Here is a 16,600-nt window from a genome sequence, read left to right as displayed (position 1 = left end):
CCTCAGCAGTTGCCTGCTTAACATCACCAAGTCCCTCCACACCTCCTTAGGGACACCCTGTTCTTTCTGCAAAAAGCATCCAACACAAAGGTAGTTGTGTGGACTTGGAGCAGAAGACCTTTAGTGTGTGCAGCCTGTCCATGGGCAGAAGCCAGCACCAGCTTTCAGTGAGGCAGATGTAGAACCAGCATTAGGGATGAGCACAGTCCTGTTAGAGGTGAGATGGGGCAGAGGCGGGCGTGGGCACCATGCAGCCCTCACATCTGTTCTGCTACACTGATGTCTCATCCTTGACCTTAGCCTTCATTAGCAGTGGGTTCTCATGGTCCAATCCCACGCTCCTAGACAATAAATATAAGCTATTGCAGGTCTGGCTCATGAAATTTTATTTCTACTGCCTACTATTTAGGCAGCTGGTATTCAATGTTTTCTCAAGTAGAATACCTGACTAATTCTTACAGGCAATCAGGACTGGAATGCACAGTTTCTTACTTCAGATGTTTATATGAGAAGCAAACTTTTTGGCTTGTGCCCATATTCAAAAATACAGATCAGTCATATTTGTTCATGTCCACGATGCTAGAAACCACAAACACAGGTCAGTGCTCAGCTTACATGGTGTCATACAAGCAAATGAAGAAACAACCTTCCATCCTCTTCCAGTGTACAGTCAAAGCAACAGGCAGGGAAGAACAGGCACATAAGGACATAACTATTCAAGTAACATTAAAGTTTATCACCAGAATTGCTGTTTATTATTTATCAAAGATTGCAAAAAGCTTTTGAATGACAGTTAAACACAGAGATGCCTGTGCAGAGCAGCATTTCCATACCCATCTCCTGCAGCAGCTGACAGCATCCACCTAATGACAGAGGGAGGATGGGGCAGGCTGCTCCCCAAAATGCTTCCGCAGGATGCGCATTTACACCTCAAAGAGATCCTGAATCTGAATCAGAGGTGTTTGTGTTGAACATCTTCGCATGGATTCTTCCTCTATGATTGTACCTAATTGCTTTTTGAACTTCTCACATTTCCAACGTCCTGTAGCAATGAGTTCCAAAATTTAAGTGCATTTTGTGAAGAGGCATCTTCTTTTGAACCTGTCTCCGCATAATCTTATCTGGTGATCCCTCTCTCCTCCCTCCTCCCTGCTGCCATGTTAAACATTTCAGTAAATACTTCTCCCTAAATCCAGTGGAAACTTTTTATATATATACAGAATAGAATTATATATATCTATCTATACAATAGAACAAAATTCTTGCATATTTAGATAATTCAGCTGAGTTGAAGCATATGTGTATCTATAAGCATGTAAGATGCATCACTGACCTTCCCAAATTGCAAATGTATGCTCTCTGTTAACTCACCAAAAACCCCTGACGATGCTAGCAGAGATAACCTAGCTGATTCAATAGTAGCAATGCAACGTATGTAATTGGTGAGAACGTGCAACACAACCCCATAGCGCAGATCAAGAGCAGCTGTGCTAGGGGTATTTCCACAGAAGCAGAGAGTTGCAGCAAGTAGGAACACATCTCCTAAGTGAGCCACTTCCAGCACTTGCAGTCTGAGTACAGCCGTGAAGTCAGCATATTGCTCACATTTTCCTGACCGCATACTAAAGCAGAAGTCCTCAAATAGATCATTGATATTGCCGGCCACATCTTGAGTGCTTAATACATTCTTCCTCCCACTTCAGTGAAGCAGCCCAGTCTTTCAGAGAGAAATGGTATAGAAACCTCACCTTATGCTCCTCCATACACTGTATTTATCATGTGTGCCTCTATAGGATTGCAGGATTGGGAGGCTTAAGCAGCAAACCCCAGTCTCTGCTGTGACCTACAGGCCAAACCTGCATCTTTCTAAGACCTACCCCACATAAGGCCTGGGCTCATAGCACGTCTGAAAGCACTTTCTGCTGTAGCGCAGCTCAGAGGAATGGAAGAGAGATGGAAGAGTATAGGGTACAGTAATATTTCTCTCTCCACTTCCTCCACTGATAACAGCCAGCCTTAAACAGATGCCGCTTTAAGAACGCAGCACACACAGCAGCTCTCCCACAATAGCACAGCACAGGCTACCTCTTAAGTCTGAATAAGGAGAGCACGTTTGGAGGAAGTGAACTAAACGCAGCAGGAAGGACCACCACATCCATGAGAGGAAGTGAGGCTCTCAATGCATCACTTCTCATGGCAACCACGCAGATATGCCTCAAGCAGCCCTTCACGGCGTGAGCCAGCCGCAGCCAGGCACCACAACTAACGCAGCACTGCGCCACAGCTGCCCAAAGCGCTACGCAGCGCGGGCTGTTCTTTATAGTGTGCTATTTTAATCGCGCTCGCTCATTGGCCACCTTCCGCATGACGACAGCGGCTCTCCCAGGACAAAGTTCCCTCTGCACCTCCTCCCCACACCCTCCCTGGGTGCTAGGGGTGGCCACCGAGGTGTGGCGCGTACGGTAGTATTTGTGCGCATGCGTAATGATCGCGCGGGAAGGAGAGCAGTCACCTGGGCGGGGGCGCGGTGCGCCCTGTGACAGCTCAGCAGGGCAGTGTTGGGAGCCGCTCCTGGGCCTGTGGGCTGTGCTGTACTGGCTGGGCAGAAGGGCAGGAAGACTGTAGCTTCTTCCCTAGCTAGAGCTGAGGGAGACAGGAATTGCCCTCTGTACCCTTTTAACTCAAAATGGGGCGGGGCTGAGGGGAGGTTCCCGCCCAGCTGGGCTGAGGGCTTCTGCTGGTGCGGCGGGTGGGCTGGGGAGGGCAGCGCCACCCGAGGGCGGGGCGGTGTAAGGAGCCTGCAGGCAGGCTGTGGCAGAGTGGGTTGTAGGGATATGAGGTTTGGCATCTTGTGGGCAGCATCTCGTGGTGCTGCTGTCGCCTGTCTATTGGTGTCTCCATAAAAGAGAAGGGTTGATAGGCTGGTAGGGGAGGCAGCTGTAAGGGTGAACCTTAGCGGAGAGAGAATGGAAGAGTCCCACTGCTGTGTCAGTCTATTAGTGAAAGCACTAGGGTATCCATAGAGAGTGAGTGCACAGGTAGCTGTGCTGTCTTCAGCTATGCCAGGCTTCACAGAAGTGTTCTGCCCTCAGAAGTGCTGCATGTGGACTTCTGCAGGCCCCTGATGCTGGCAATGTACAGCAAGCCCTAATTCCATTCAACTTTGCTGATTTTTATTTCCAGGTAGGTGCATGCTTGCTTACCCTACTCCTCCAAAACCAGATCATATAATTTTAGAATAATTTGTGTTGGAAGGAACTCTTAAAGGTCATAGTCCAACTCCCCTGCAATGGACAGAGACAATCTGCAGCTAGATCAGGGTACTTACAGCCTCTCCAGCCCAACCTTCCTTGTCCCCAGAAACAGGGCATCAGTCACCTTTCTGGGCAACCTGTTCCAGTGCTTCACTACCCTTACAGTATTTTTTTTTCTTATATCTAGTCAAAATCACATATCTTTTCACTTGAAGTCATTTCCCATTGTCCTGACACAACAGACTGTTATAAAGAGTCTTTCCTGAAGTTCCTCTTTAGATGCTGAAAGGCTGGTCTCAGGTCTCCCCAGAGCCTTCTCCACACTGAATGGCCCCAGCTTTCTCAGTCTGCTCTCACAGGAGAGATGTTTTCATCCCTTGGATCATTTTTGTGATCCTCCTCTGGATGTGCTCCAGCAGGTACATATCTCTCCTGTATTGCCCCATCCCTGGAGGTGTTCAAGGCCAAATTGGATGGGGCCCTGGACAGCCTAGTCTAATATTAAATGGGGAGGTTGGTGGCCCTGCATGTGGCAGGAGGGTTGGAGCTTCATGATCCTTGAAGTCCGCTCCAGCCCTGGCCATTCTGTGATTTCCATATCTGGACGCAGTACTCCAGGTGAGGTCTCACCAGCATAGAGTACAGGAGGTGGCATAGCTCAGGCCACTGAAGATTTATTTTTGGCATGTAGTGCAACCACTTTGTGAACATTTACCACGTAGGCTAAATATGTTATCAAGTCTTGGCGCCACTCAAAAATAGCCACTGGAACACCTGGCAGATAAAAGATGTGTTATTTTCATACTCTGTATTTATAGAAACAGTTGGTGATTATAGTTGAGATGTATGCTTTCAGTAGCTGCAGTCCCTCTTGCTTCCAGTAGGACTGCTGGTATGCGCCTGATACTAAGGTCAGAAAACTCCAGTGAGAACAGAGAAAGATAAGATTGCTATTTTATGTGGTCAAAGAGCTCAACACGTGCTGTGTGCCAGTCTGTACTGGGAGGACAGTCGAGTTGTAATTGCCTAGTGTTCTTCCATGGGTGTGGATTTTTCTTCAGTTAATCAAACTCTGTTAAAGTGAGACAGTGCTCTGAAAAAGCAGCTCAAGTATTAGCTTGACAAATCTAGTACAAGACTTGCCAAACAGAGATAATTACCTCCCTTAAATCTTCCAGGAATCACCATCTGTAGAGTCCTTGGATGTAGTAATTGGAAGAATGCAGCAGTTGAGCTGTGTGGAGATAGATGTGGGAAATCCCTAAACAAAAGGAAGGTCTGTACACACTGCAATTTCTGGCAGTGAAACAGGTTTGAAATGCAACAACATATTTGTGTGGCCTGGTGATACTTGTGTAAACCCTTCATCTCCCAAAGAATTTGTCTGTGCAGAGATGATCTGTGTTAATCTGGAGCCTGAGCCAAAAGAATCCTGGATGGCTTCTGCCAGGGGATAGACCTATCACATCCTTAGCACACAGACAGGAAAGAAAGACTTTTTAGAGTCTTGTCTGTTAGCATCTATAGTAAAATTTTACTTGGACTTTGACTGGTTCAGTTCACGCTGTGTCCTGATTCAGATCATGTTTTTGGCTAGTGGAGTTACAACAAAATACATAAACTTTGCATAAACTTTTTCTGTTTGTCCAACTTCTGTTACAGCGTTTCAGAACCTTCTTCTGTTATTGCTTAAAGAAACTAATTATTCTCGAAAGTATGTAATCGTTTAAAGAATTTGCTGCTAGTTCTTTGTAATAAAAATTCCTCATAATTTCTAAAGAGCAACCCTGGCTTCTCGTCTTTTATATACTCAGAGCTGTATTGCGCTTTTATGTGTATTTACATACATAGTACTGTTGTAGGAAGAACAGAGAAATGCATTCTTTTCAGCATCACTGTTTTCTTCTTTCAGAAGAAATTGCCGTATTCCATATCATGGAAGTACCAGCATACAGATTTTACACAGAGCTTCCATCACTGATGATCACATCTAGATAATAAAAGCAAGGAATCTCTTGCCTCTCACATACAGAGTTTAATTAAAGTGCCATTAAAACTTATGAGAGATTTTTCAAGACTTTTAATATATTTGACAACACAACCTCAGTGTGTGTCAAGATTCACAGGATTTTTTATGGAGCCCTCTGTTGAATTGTCTTTACTGGGAAAAAGTTTGGTAGGAAGTAGAAAGTAAAGTTTGCTGTTTTTACACAAATCTGCCTCATCTGGTTAGCTCTGTCCATGTCATTTGTTTTGTGTTGCTCTATCCAAACAACAAAAAAGTAATTTTTAGATTAACCATAGACTCAATTTTAAGACAATTTCCAGTGATTGGAAAGTCAAGGTTCACTGACATTAAGGTTCAAATATATGCAACATAATTTCAGTCTTATTCCCTGAAAAGTGGTTTTGAAATGATCCATACATCCCAAATGCTTCAGTTAACTACAGTTTAAAAATAACGTGAATACTTACAAATCCATCTGTCAGCTAAGATCTTTCAAAAGGTAGTATCTGAATGCAAATTTTACTACTGTTGAGCTGACTATCAACTGCCTGGTCAAGCACTTCTGCTGATATTAGGAAAATAATCCTTGAGTGTTTGGTTTATCCCCTATAACTGAAGCAAACACAGATTCTCCAGTTCCCACTGATTTCACTAGGAATTAAATGAGGACTTGTGTCAAAAGCAAAATGCAGGTCATTCCCCAACATTAAAACAGTGAAACTTCATTGTTAGTGGAGGTCTTGTGTGCTTTTCGTCACTTAAGTGTCATAATTGCAGGTTACTGGAACCAGCAGTTTTACTACCACCAGCAAACAAGGAATGCCAGTGAAGTTTTGCTCTCACTAGAAGTCTCATCTACTGCAGGAGAATAAAGGATCTGTGAGTAGTGTTTAAAAATCATGTAGGTCCTGTTTTTGTCTTGCCAGTGCAGTGGCCAACTCTGCAGTGCACAGCTCAGTTTTCTCAGACCTCTGGATGTCAGAGAATGAACTGTAACAGCTTGTAAGTGAGGAAAGTTATAGTCATGAAAGGGCAAATTTTAGGTTGCAGTTGTTGACATATTTGTAATCGATTTCATAAAATCAGATTCTACCTATCTCATTATTAAGCAATTTGCAGTGCACAGGGAAAGGTAGGCTGACTAGTAGTCTGTCTTTGCATTCAGAAGGCAGCTCTTCTAAAAGGTTGTTCTAGGAGGGTGGTTAAATGAAGTGAATTTGTCACATACAAAGGTTTTTTCCACCAAGAGCCAACTGTTGGCAGCCTAATGAGAGTCTGAAGATCTGTTTGTAAAGCCAGTTGTGTTGCTTGTTCCAAATGTTACTGCATAGAAAAATAATTGCAGCTTTTATCAGAAAAATGTGAGCTCCAGAGTTGACAGAAACAGTACACAGTTTTGTAGAGAATGTAGAGGTCATTTTGCATGCATGGGTCAATAAGGGAAGGAACTGCACCAGAATGTGGGAGGATAGAAAGCAAATGTCTGAGAAGGTCTTACGCATGCAAGAAAACAGGGCAACTTGTATGTTGCGGAGACTTACAATGTGAAAATCACTTTTACTAACAATTGCAGTTCCAAGAAGTTGTCTTGTTAACTCAACCTGTATGGATTAGTCAAGCATTTTTCTGCTGTGGAGAAAGGAAAAAAAAAAAAAAAAGGTAATGAAATTTGGTACCTGCTCTGTGATATAGTGACCAAGAACAGAGGAGAATCTGCTTCTCACACTGAGGCAGATAGGACAGGACAATACAGAAGCTGCACAATTATGTCTTTGTGAATGCTTTCAATTTTTGAAGAGTATTTTAAGATGGTTTTAAGATATCACTAATGTTGAGGAATAATCACAGTTCCTGGTATTTCCTTTCTTACCCTTTTGCTATCAGGTACCTATCCTGGGCCTGCTCTTCAGTGACTGAAACTTAGGAGCGTTTTGGAGTAAGGCTGGGGTCTCTTTAACGATGTATTCAAGCTGCATGAAGCAAAAGTCGTATAGAAATAAGAGAAACGTTGAGTTTAAAAAAGCATGTTGGAATCATTTTCAGTTCCTCATTTTTTTCATTAACAATGTTGCTTTACTTTCAGGTGGCTCCAGGCTGGTAACAGAGAGTGCTTAGGCTGGACTAAAAGTGCTTGGTTTCCTCTGTAGTGTTGTGTTTGCTCACCTGAGTGTGCCAGTACTCCCATAGAAATGCAGTACTTCATGCAACAAAGTATTTACATGGCACTGTTGTAAAGCAGGCCATAAGTTACTTCCTTTACTTGGGGGTACATTCTGCTCAGGGCCGTATTAATTGAGTATTAATAATTAGTGAAAAAAGTCATGAAGTATAATAAATCTTGTTACGCTGTTAATACAGCGTTTACTGAATGCTGTAGCAGGCCCTTTCTCTCTTGCATGTGCTGCCCATCCACCTGTGACAGTGAAGGTCCTCAGGTGTCTCACAGCAGTCTGTTCCCAGCATGAGGCACCTCCAGCCAGCACACCCTGTTTATAGCAAGGGTTTTATTAACTGCTTGCACAGATCAAAGCTCTCAGTCCCACCATGCCCAATCATTGTGGCAAGGTCTGGATGGGTAATTCCGAGCAATTTCTACCTGGGAAACCTCCTTGCTGGTTGCTGACTATCGACAGTGAAAGAGTTTTTCAGACAAATTCAGGGTGAGTCACACTTTCCTTCCTTCCTAGGAATAAGAAGTATTGCTTTATGCCTCACTCCACCACCCTCTCCTGTCCCTCCTCATCTGAGGCGAGAACCAGTGCCCTCAAGATAGCTTCCTCCCCATCTGGGGTGAGGAGCAAAGGGTCTGCACTGCACAGTAGCGCCACTGACAGAAAGAAGAAAAAAAAAGTAGTGTTGGGTTAGAGGGTGCAAAAGAATAATGGAGCAGAGCAGAACAGCCAGGCTTTTGAGGATCCCAGGAAGCAGCATGTAGCTGTGAGGTACGTAGCTCCAAGGTAGAAATCTTGTGTAAATAATAATCCTTGAAGAAGGCATGAAGGAGAAACTTCAATAATTCAAACAGTAGCTTCACATTTACCTTCCCTTTCCTTGTTTCTACTTATGCATAGCCAAGTCTGCCTGACCTCCCTAGTGCGAGCACTGCCACCAAACATCATTTCATATCAGAAATAGCATAGGCCAGCAGGACTAGAAAAGTTATCATCCATCTATGGTACTCAGCACTGGTGAGGCTGCACCTCAAGTACTATGTTCAGTTTTGGCCCCCCCACTGCAAGAAAGACATTGAGCCCCTGGAGCATTTTCAGAGAAAGGCAACAAAGTTGTGAGGGGTCTGGAGCACAAGTCTTATGGAAAGCAGCTGACGGAACTGGGATTGTTTAGTGTAGCAAAGAGGAGGCTCAGGGGGGATCTTATCGTTCTCTACAACTGCCTGAACGGGGGCTGTGGCGAGGTGCGTGTCAGCCTCTTTTCCCAGATCACTAGCAAGAGGACTAGAGTGAACGGCCTCAAGTTGCAGAAGGGAGGTTTGGGTTGGATATTAGTGATAATTTCTTCTCAGAAAGAGTGGCAAATGGAACAAGGTTAGTGTAGTTGCTGAGCCCCTAGTTTGTTCTATTCATATCATCTTAGTTTCCTAGAGAACAGAAAGCTTACCTCTTCCACCTTTACCTGTGTTTAAATAAGATTGCAGAAGAAATCAGGTAATAGCACCATGACTAAAAGGAGCAGCATTGGACCTGTAAACTCTTACTAAATGCAAAAGAGCATGCACAAACTCTAAACCTAGTGTTTGATAAGGCCCATTAAATAGGTGGATTACTGTGATCCTATGCTCAGACTGACAAAATCAGTCTGACTCTGACCTCACACAAGTGCAAAAGAATTTCTGACTTTGTCCCTGTATGCTGCAGGTCTTTGGATAATGCTTAAACCACAAACAGTTCAAGGTTATCTTTTCACATTAACAAGGCTTGGCTGAAACAGTAATCTAAAGTAACCAATTAAGAATTGCAATGGGAACCCGTGCTGAAGTCTCAGAATTTTCTCTGCAAAACCTCTGGGTTAAAGGCCTGATCTGGGCTGCAGGGCTTTGACACTGAGGCAGAACTGCAAGTTTGAGAGCTGTGGGAAGGGGTGCACTCACAACCACCACTTGGAGCTTTCATTCTCTTCTCTGCAAGTAGTTTCACTACAGCTGAGTTTGCCATAAATAGGTTCCACAGAATTATTTTCTTGGTCTAAAAATGATCCACTTACCTTTTTTCCTGTTCTGAGATTGCTTTTAGGCTGTGAGTTGGAATCCATCTGGGTGCTGGATAAGCAGCACTGCATTTTTTCTCAAGGGAGGAAAAGCTATGTTTATTAGAAGAACAGGAAAATAACCAACATTCATATCTCAGCCCTACAATGTGCTTGTCAGTGCAAGTTTTACTGGGTTCTTTAAGGATACTAATTACAGAAACACATTGTTTAAGCACACACAGTTGCTGCAATTATTTTTCTGAAGCATTAACAACTCAAAGAAAAACATTATACTCAAAATTAAAAAACTCAGCCTCAATTTTACAGCCATGGTTAATATCACTGGTCAGAGATTTCAGGGCTAGGAGAGAGAATTTAGATTATTTGCCTTCTCTACCATGAAACTCAGGTTGTCAGATAGGAATGCCAATAACTTTTGTTTGGGGCTTTGTTTGAGTTAGATTGTTCTCTGAAATTTAACACCTGCAAAAGCAAACAAAACTTTTCCTTCTTATTTAAGCCATTATTTACTCACCATTGCTATGTAGTGGCATTTGAAACATAATACTTAATTGCTTGTTGAAGCATAGAAAAAGAAATCGTTTCAGATACTACCCACTGGCTACTATGGTGAAATGGTCTCCATAATCTTGCTTGAAACAACAATGCTATTTCAAAAGTCCTTAAGCACTGCACTACTATACTGCATGCTGCATTTTAATATAATTCCTGTACAAATTTTTTTTTTGTTGTTCCTTTTTTTTTTTTTTTTTTCAAAATAAGGGTGCAGACTGAACTCTGAGACAAGGAGGAACTTTGTGCAAGAGTCTGTGCTGTAATCTAAAGGTTATTGTTTCTTATCTGTACAGATCCGTACAACACAGCTAAACCCACTACAGTGATAAGTGAGCAGCTATTTCAGGCAATAGGGGTAGAGGGTAGAGAGTAATGCAAGGAAAGAGCACATTTAGATATCAGCAGTACAGTAAAAAAGTGTTCTTTGCTGTGACATTGCTTACTTATGGGACAGTCTCCTAAAAGGAGCAGGAGAGTTGCTATTGATTTGAATAAAATTGGGGAAAAAACGCTGTGTTGCTGGAGGCAGTTGTGCTCAGAAAGAAACAGTTTGGATGAAATGCTGCTTGACAGCCAAGAGAGCTTTCTTGAGTCCTGTCTACATCGCTTTCTTGTGACACCCTAGCTGCAGGTCTCCAGGATGCTGGTAGCTCCTCCCCGGCACACCTCCTGTGCAGGGGGTCCCCACATAGGGACGGACGGGTGGCATTCTTCACAAGGACATCCAGCTCTTACTCCACCCCGTGATTCAGCCGCACATTCACACCCAGTTTTGTTGTCGTTTCTAAGGCCCTTTTGGCATTCTCCTGTCTCATAGCATAAGGTTGGTGAAGCAAATGGCTAAACTCAGGATTGTTGGTCTTCCCACTCTTCTTGGTGCTGCTGTCCTGTGTTGCAGAGCAGCCATGGAGGGCTTGGCAACAGAACTGCCCCACAAGCCAGGCCTGCTGTGTCTGCATGGAGTCTGCTGTGTCTGCTGAACCCTTGTTGCAGACTCTTGCAAACCAGCCTCAAAGACCAGTTTCTCACTGACAGTAGCCAAGAAGCTGCTCATGACTCCATGCCCAGAGTGCTTGGACACTCTGAATTGAGGTCACACCTAGGAAGTCTGTGTTTCAATGCACTGTGTCAAACCAGGCCGCATTACTTGGTATGGCCCAGTGATAAACCTTACCTTAACCACATCCACATAAGAACCATGTTTGACCTTAAAGCTGAACTTCGCAAAAGAAAACTATGATTGATATTACGTTTACACCTCATTTCCCATCTGTCCTGGCAGATAGACCACAGTCAGGGAGGCCAACACAGAGTAACCCAGTTTCTTAGAGGAAAGGGCCATAGCAGCGTATATATGCTTTTGGACCAACATGGTTCTCAAGATGTTTCCAGGTCCTAAGCTCTTGGTCTCAGATCTGCAAGGCCAAATGACATTGTTGGGAAAAAGAAGCAAACCAATTGGATACAGAAACTCTACTTCATGTTTGATTGCTGCAACTACTATGATTTACCACACCAAGATAATTAAACATACCAAACAATTAGCTCATGAACCATCAGCTCTGGGGTCACCAGATCCTCTGCCTCAACAGATACCAGGTGGAAGGACACAACACCCTGCTTCTTGTGTCCAGCAGCAGATCATCCTTATCCTCCCACACTGTAAGTGCTTGAATGTCAAATCAGAGCCATGGACCAGCAAATCTGACTCCAAAGGCATTCCTAGCAATTACTGGGAGGATATGTGGATGAAACCTGGCACGAAAGGTGATCGTAAGGTTACATGTTATGTATAACCAAATAGATTTTCCTCCTCACCTTGCTTTTGTCTTTTATTAGAAGAGACCAAAGGATTCATCATGCAGCCTTTTAAAGAAAATCAGCCTATTAGTGAGTGAAACAAAGCTAAGCTGCATTCTGCCTAGGAGCAAATCACATCTGTATGTGATTTAAGTCATGGTGGTAACATCTGAGGCAACACTCCAACTCTATTTCAAAGGTTCAAGTGGTACTCAATTAGTACCTAGCTCCTGAGTTACCTACTGCAGACAGGTGAAATTCACCTGCTATTTTAAAATAGTGTAATTATACTATTTTCCAAGGTGTTTTGAGGAGTTGCTAGTCAACACGTTACAAGACTCGGTGTTTATCTTTTGTGTCATGCGTCAGAGGTAATTACTTCACAAAACAGGTGTGTCACTGGGAAGCACTGAAAACTCCCTTTGTTTCAGGTTACCTGAATGCCTCAGTATGGGAGGTGAGCAATAACCAACCCGATCCCCTTCTCCTCCAATGAGGCCTCATAGAAGTTACTGGGTAAGGTAGCCTCTTTGTTTCTGAGTTACTGGCCTTAAGGTAGCTGGGGCTGATTAGATAAGGTGACTCTATCTGCAGCCTTGATATAAAATGAATTTAGTTTGCCCTCACTGTATAGCAAGGTCATTGAAAACTAGTTAAGGACATATGTATCCATTTGTAAATTGTAAATGAGCTGTTTGCTGTGAAACACAAATAGCTTTTTCTCATGAATGAATATTTAATTGAAGTACAGTTCTAGGTAAGTCCTTACAAAATATTAGAATTAGAATTCAGATCTAGTGAAAGTTGGCAGTGTTCTGCTTTGTTTAGCAATGTCTCTCTGCTTCTACCTGCTTTATATTTGGTCTTACATATTTATTGGTGCCTGCCTGTTTTCAACATTATTGTTATCTCAAAGCAAACAGAGGATTTCCCAAGAGATAGGACGATTCTTGTACTTCAGCCTCCAGCTTAGTGTCTTACTCATATACCAAGGTCCAAATTACCCTCCTTTATCCACAAGAGAAGCCTCCATTGAATATTCTTTTCTGCGTTGGTTGTTCCCTACGCAGACTGAATTGCCTTTGGACAGCTGCAGTCTGTGGAGAGCAGAAAGAGCTTTTGCACCTAATATCACTTTGAAATGCTCTTTTCTCTAAGAAGCAGGTGAAGCAGAGTAGGAAGGCTGATGTAGTGCCAGTAATAAGCAGCAACCCTGATATTACTTATTAACACTAAACAATCTTATGCTACAAAGCATTCAAAGGGAGAAAGGTCTTGTTGTACAGAGTATTTAAATATTTAAATTTAGGCAAAAATAGTGAAAACATCTGGAAGAGATGGTTCTGAGTGGAAAACAGGAAAAAAATGGGACCATCTGAGATTCACCAAGTAACCTCTGCATCAAGCAATTCCTTATGTTTGAATTAGGGAAAAACGAGGGAAAACTCTCTTCTACTGTGTTAGTTGGCATAAAACATCAGAGTAATGTACAGCTTATATTACTGACAGGTGAGGCAAGAACCATACTAGATCTTTGCTCAGTATTTAACTGTAAATTGCGTTACTGACAGGGCACCTTCTGAAGTGGAATCAGAAAACCAATCACAGTCAATGCAAACAACTTCACAACTTATAGTGAAAGAGCACTTTGCTGTGGAGAGAACTGGAAAGGTGGTAGAATCGCTGTCAATTAGTCCTGAGTCTGAGATTTAAGGCCTTTCTAACATTAGAGTCTTGATTTGAGAATCACTGGGTGAAACTCAACAGCTTACTTTACGCTGAAAGTCAAACAATATGGTCCTTCTGATCTTAAAAGCTGTGAGTCAGTATGATATCACAGGAAAAGAAAATATACTTGATATCCATTAATTGTACATTTTATTTTGTGTGCTTATTTTAGCCCTGAAATTCTGAATTTTGACACTAGTTGGAATAGCTTGTTACTTTATTTTTGAATTCCTACAGCATCATCCTTACAGTGAGAGCAATAGAAGTGTCAGTGATGTAGATTTTTTCTCTCTATCATCCAGTGGAGACTTTTTTGCCTTCACCTCCCTTTATTACTCACACCTGCTGTAGGCACACATCTGCATTCCATTTGTGAAGCACATGAACTAAGCTGGTCAACATTATTTGACCCACTCTTTTTGTCAACACTGTCTTTATACATCTCTGGTTTGATGCTTAAAAAAAAAAAGAAAAAGAAGAGCTGGTCCCTGTAGAAATAATTCAGTCTTGCAGGGGTTATTTGAAATACATGGCACTGAGCTCTGCTTCTAATCAAACTCCAAATAAAATAGCACAAAGAAAGATATCAAGGTAAAATAGAGATTACCTGTGCAGGGGAACTCCCTTCCTCTTTCCTTTCTTATCATATGCATTAAGATCATTATTTCATTTTGAGACGTAAAAGCTGTGTTGCCCCTAGTTTCCATTTGCTTCAAGTCTTGGACAAACACGGCTGGATTTACATGTGTAGAATAATCTTTACAAATCCAGTACATTGTGAACATCTATTGTCACTTAATACATTTTTAAACAATGCTTTGTGATGTGATTGTTCTCATTCAACAGTTTGAGCAAATTCTTATTGCTTTTTCTATTATTTATTTTCACTAATGAAATCAATAATTCACTGTGGATTTCAGTTACAGAGACGATTATTGTAGATTTTCCTTGCTTGATCACATGCATGTTTAAACTGTGTTCATCTAGTATGTCCCTGTACAACTCCATCATGGTCAAGCAGAGTGTCATGTAACCTCAAGGAACAATTGTGGATGCAGCCTGAAAAAAAAATAAATGCAAAGATAAGGGTCTTCCAGCATGTAACTATTGGATCACTTAACAGCATTTATTTCCAGGCCTGAATTCACCTAACCATTTCTTAGCAGAAACTCGCACTTACTGGAAAAACACATTAATTGAACTTGGCAGAAACTTCTCATTTAAGGAACAACAAAAAATGAGGAACAAGCTTTGAGCTCTTTTACCATGTATATCCCCTTCAAAAGAAACAAAAGAGACCTGGAGAATGTCAACAGTGCTTTGAAAGAAAACGCTCGTCCACTGTGACCTGAATTTGTCGGGTTTTCATTAAGCTCAGTGTGGGTATTTAGGGAGGAGCTCTCAGTTCAAGCAGAACTGGAACTCAACAGATCCTTGGCTGCTCTTCCTGGAGCATGATAGTGCAGGAATGCCAGTGTTTCAGGAATTCTAACTGGGAATAAACTGCCTATTCACAGTCATGCACAACGAAACAGAAGCTACTGTCAGTAATACCATATGATTACTTTTCCTCCTACAGATCTTAGAATTGACAAAGAAAATGATCCTCTTCATTTTAAACCTATACAAAGTGGTTCAGAATGTGGTATGCTTTCTTTTATCTGCTATATTGAATGCATGGCCTGTAAGTTCTCAGAAGTAAGTCACTCTGTGCTTCCAGTTAGAAAAAACCCCAGGAGTAAAACTGCAAACAAATCACCAGAGATGCTGCAAGATTATTCCAACCATGCTTGGAAAATTTGGATAACACTTCCTATATTCAGAAACTAGAAATTCAAACCTGCCTCTTACTGAGACCGTTGATTTTGTGTGGGCAACCAATAATGGTTTTTTAGGACATAAGAGTCCATGCTTCCTAATTTCAGGATAATCACACTTAGGAAGATGTGTTTTAACTAAAACATGCCAGCACCAGATCTGTTAAGCAAAACTACTTTATACTGATAGGATTTTCTTGAGAAAATTCTGTTCAATTCTTTGAATTCATAAATGCTTTACATCAAGTTGAAATGTTATTACAAGCAGAACAGCAACATTAAATTGTTTTTCTCCTTAAAACAGATGGAAGATCTTAAAATACAGTTTGGTTAGAGGGCAGTAAGGCACAGGAGCTGTTACAGGGAAGAAAACAGAAACTGGGTCCTGCTACTGACCTGCTGAGCAATCTAGGTCCTTTCATCACCTCCCCTGCTTTAGTAATTCCTGTAAGTTGTTAGTAATGCTATACTCTTAATAGAGCAGGTTAAGAACAAGTGTTGGATCAGAGCATCTGTTAATCCTGTAACTTAAAGTCTTCATTTTGATTTGGCTCTTATGCTTGATTGTGAGGTCTGGTACAAAATGCTGTAGTTAGGGTGCCTATAAAGCTTTCTCCTGTTTAGCCAATCCAGCCTAAGTCCAGAACCAACTGTGTATTTTTGTTGTTTTTTTTTAATATGTAAATTTCCCAAGCTTCTACATTTGAATCTGTTTTTTTCATATTTCTGCCCTACACTGTCCTGATGAGAGCTGATTTCATGCGTGCTCTCATGTTCCTTCACTCCTGGCTCAAATGGCAATTCAGTCTGTAAGCATTATCAGATAGTGCTTTATCAGTATTACACGTGATGCCCATGCTCAAAAAATTCAGTGTGCTGACTGCCAGGACACTGTCAAGAAAGCCACAGAACTGAGAGTTTTCATCCCCTCTCTGGAGATGTGAGCTAGTCTGGTTTTACTGCGTCTGCAAAGGATGAATAGACTTTTGTATAAAAGGGAAGGAAGGGGTAGCCTTATATACCTTCCCATCCAATTGGGACAGAAGTAGGGAGTGAAATGTAAAGGAAGAAACTAAGGGACCCAGAAGAGAGTTTCTCACTGTAACAAAAACAACTTGCTGCCCTGCTGAACTGAGAATTTAGCAACTCACAGTGCTCTGTAGCAAAGGTGGTTTGAAAACACTTCTTGCAAAAGGCAAAAGCCCAGCAAG

General features: G+C 42.1%; 1 protein-coding gene and 1 long non-coding RNA gene across 3 annotated transcripts in view; one reads left to right on the top strand and one right to left on the bottom strand.

The window, feature by feature from the left end:
• The window catches only part of LOC104909743 (uncharacterized), a 33,291-nt gene that overhangs the window by 15,503 nt on the left and 1,188 nt on the right, over positions 1 to 16,600 (bottom strand). For both annotated transcript variants that reach the window (XR_014881364.1, XR_792565.3), the window contains exon 3: positions 9,484 to 14,631. This is a non-coding gene — a long non-coding RNA (uncharacterized LOC104909743). The remainder of the gene's footprint in view (positions 1 to 9,483; positions 14,632 to 16,600) is intronic.
• EZR (ezrin) overlaps positions 12,322 to 16,600 on the top strand; it is a 42,874-nt gene continuing 38,595 nt past the window's right edge. Inside the window, exon 1 of the mRNA XM_085217143.1 lies at positions 12,322 to 12,360. Within this exon, the coding sequence (XP_085073269.1) occupies positions 12,337 to 12,360 (24 nt within the window). The 5' untranslated portion in view covers positions 12,322 to 12,336. The remainder of the gene's footprint in view (positions 12,361 to 16,600) is intronic.

This window comes from Meleagris gallopavo, chromosome 2 (assembly GCF_905368555.1).
Source record: "Meleagris gallopavo chromosome 2, MGAL_WU_HG_1.1, whole genome shotgun sequence".
In the NCBI taxonomy this organism is placed as follows: domain Eukaryota; kingdom Metazoa; phylum Chordata; class Aves; order Galliformes; family Phasianidae; genus Meleagris; species Meleagris gallopavo.
The sequence above is the reverse complement of the archived record's forward strand: the minus strand, read 5'-3'. Positions and strand labels throughout refer to the sequence as shown.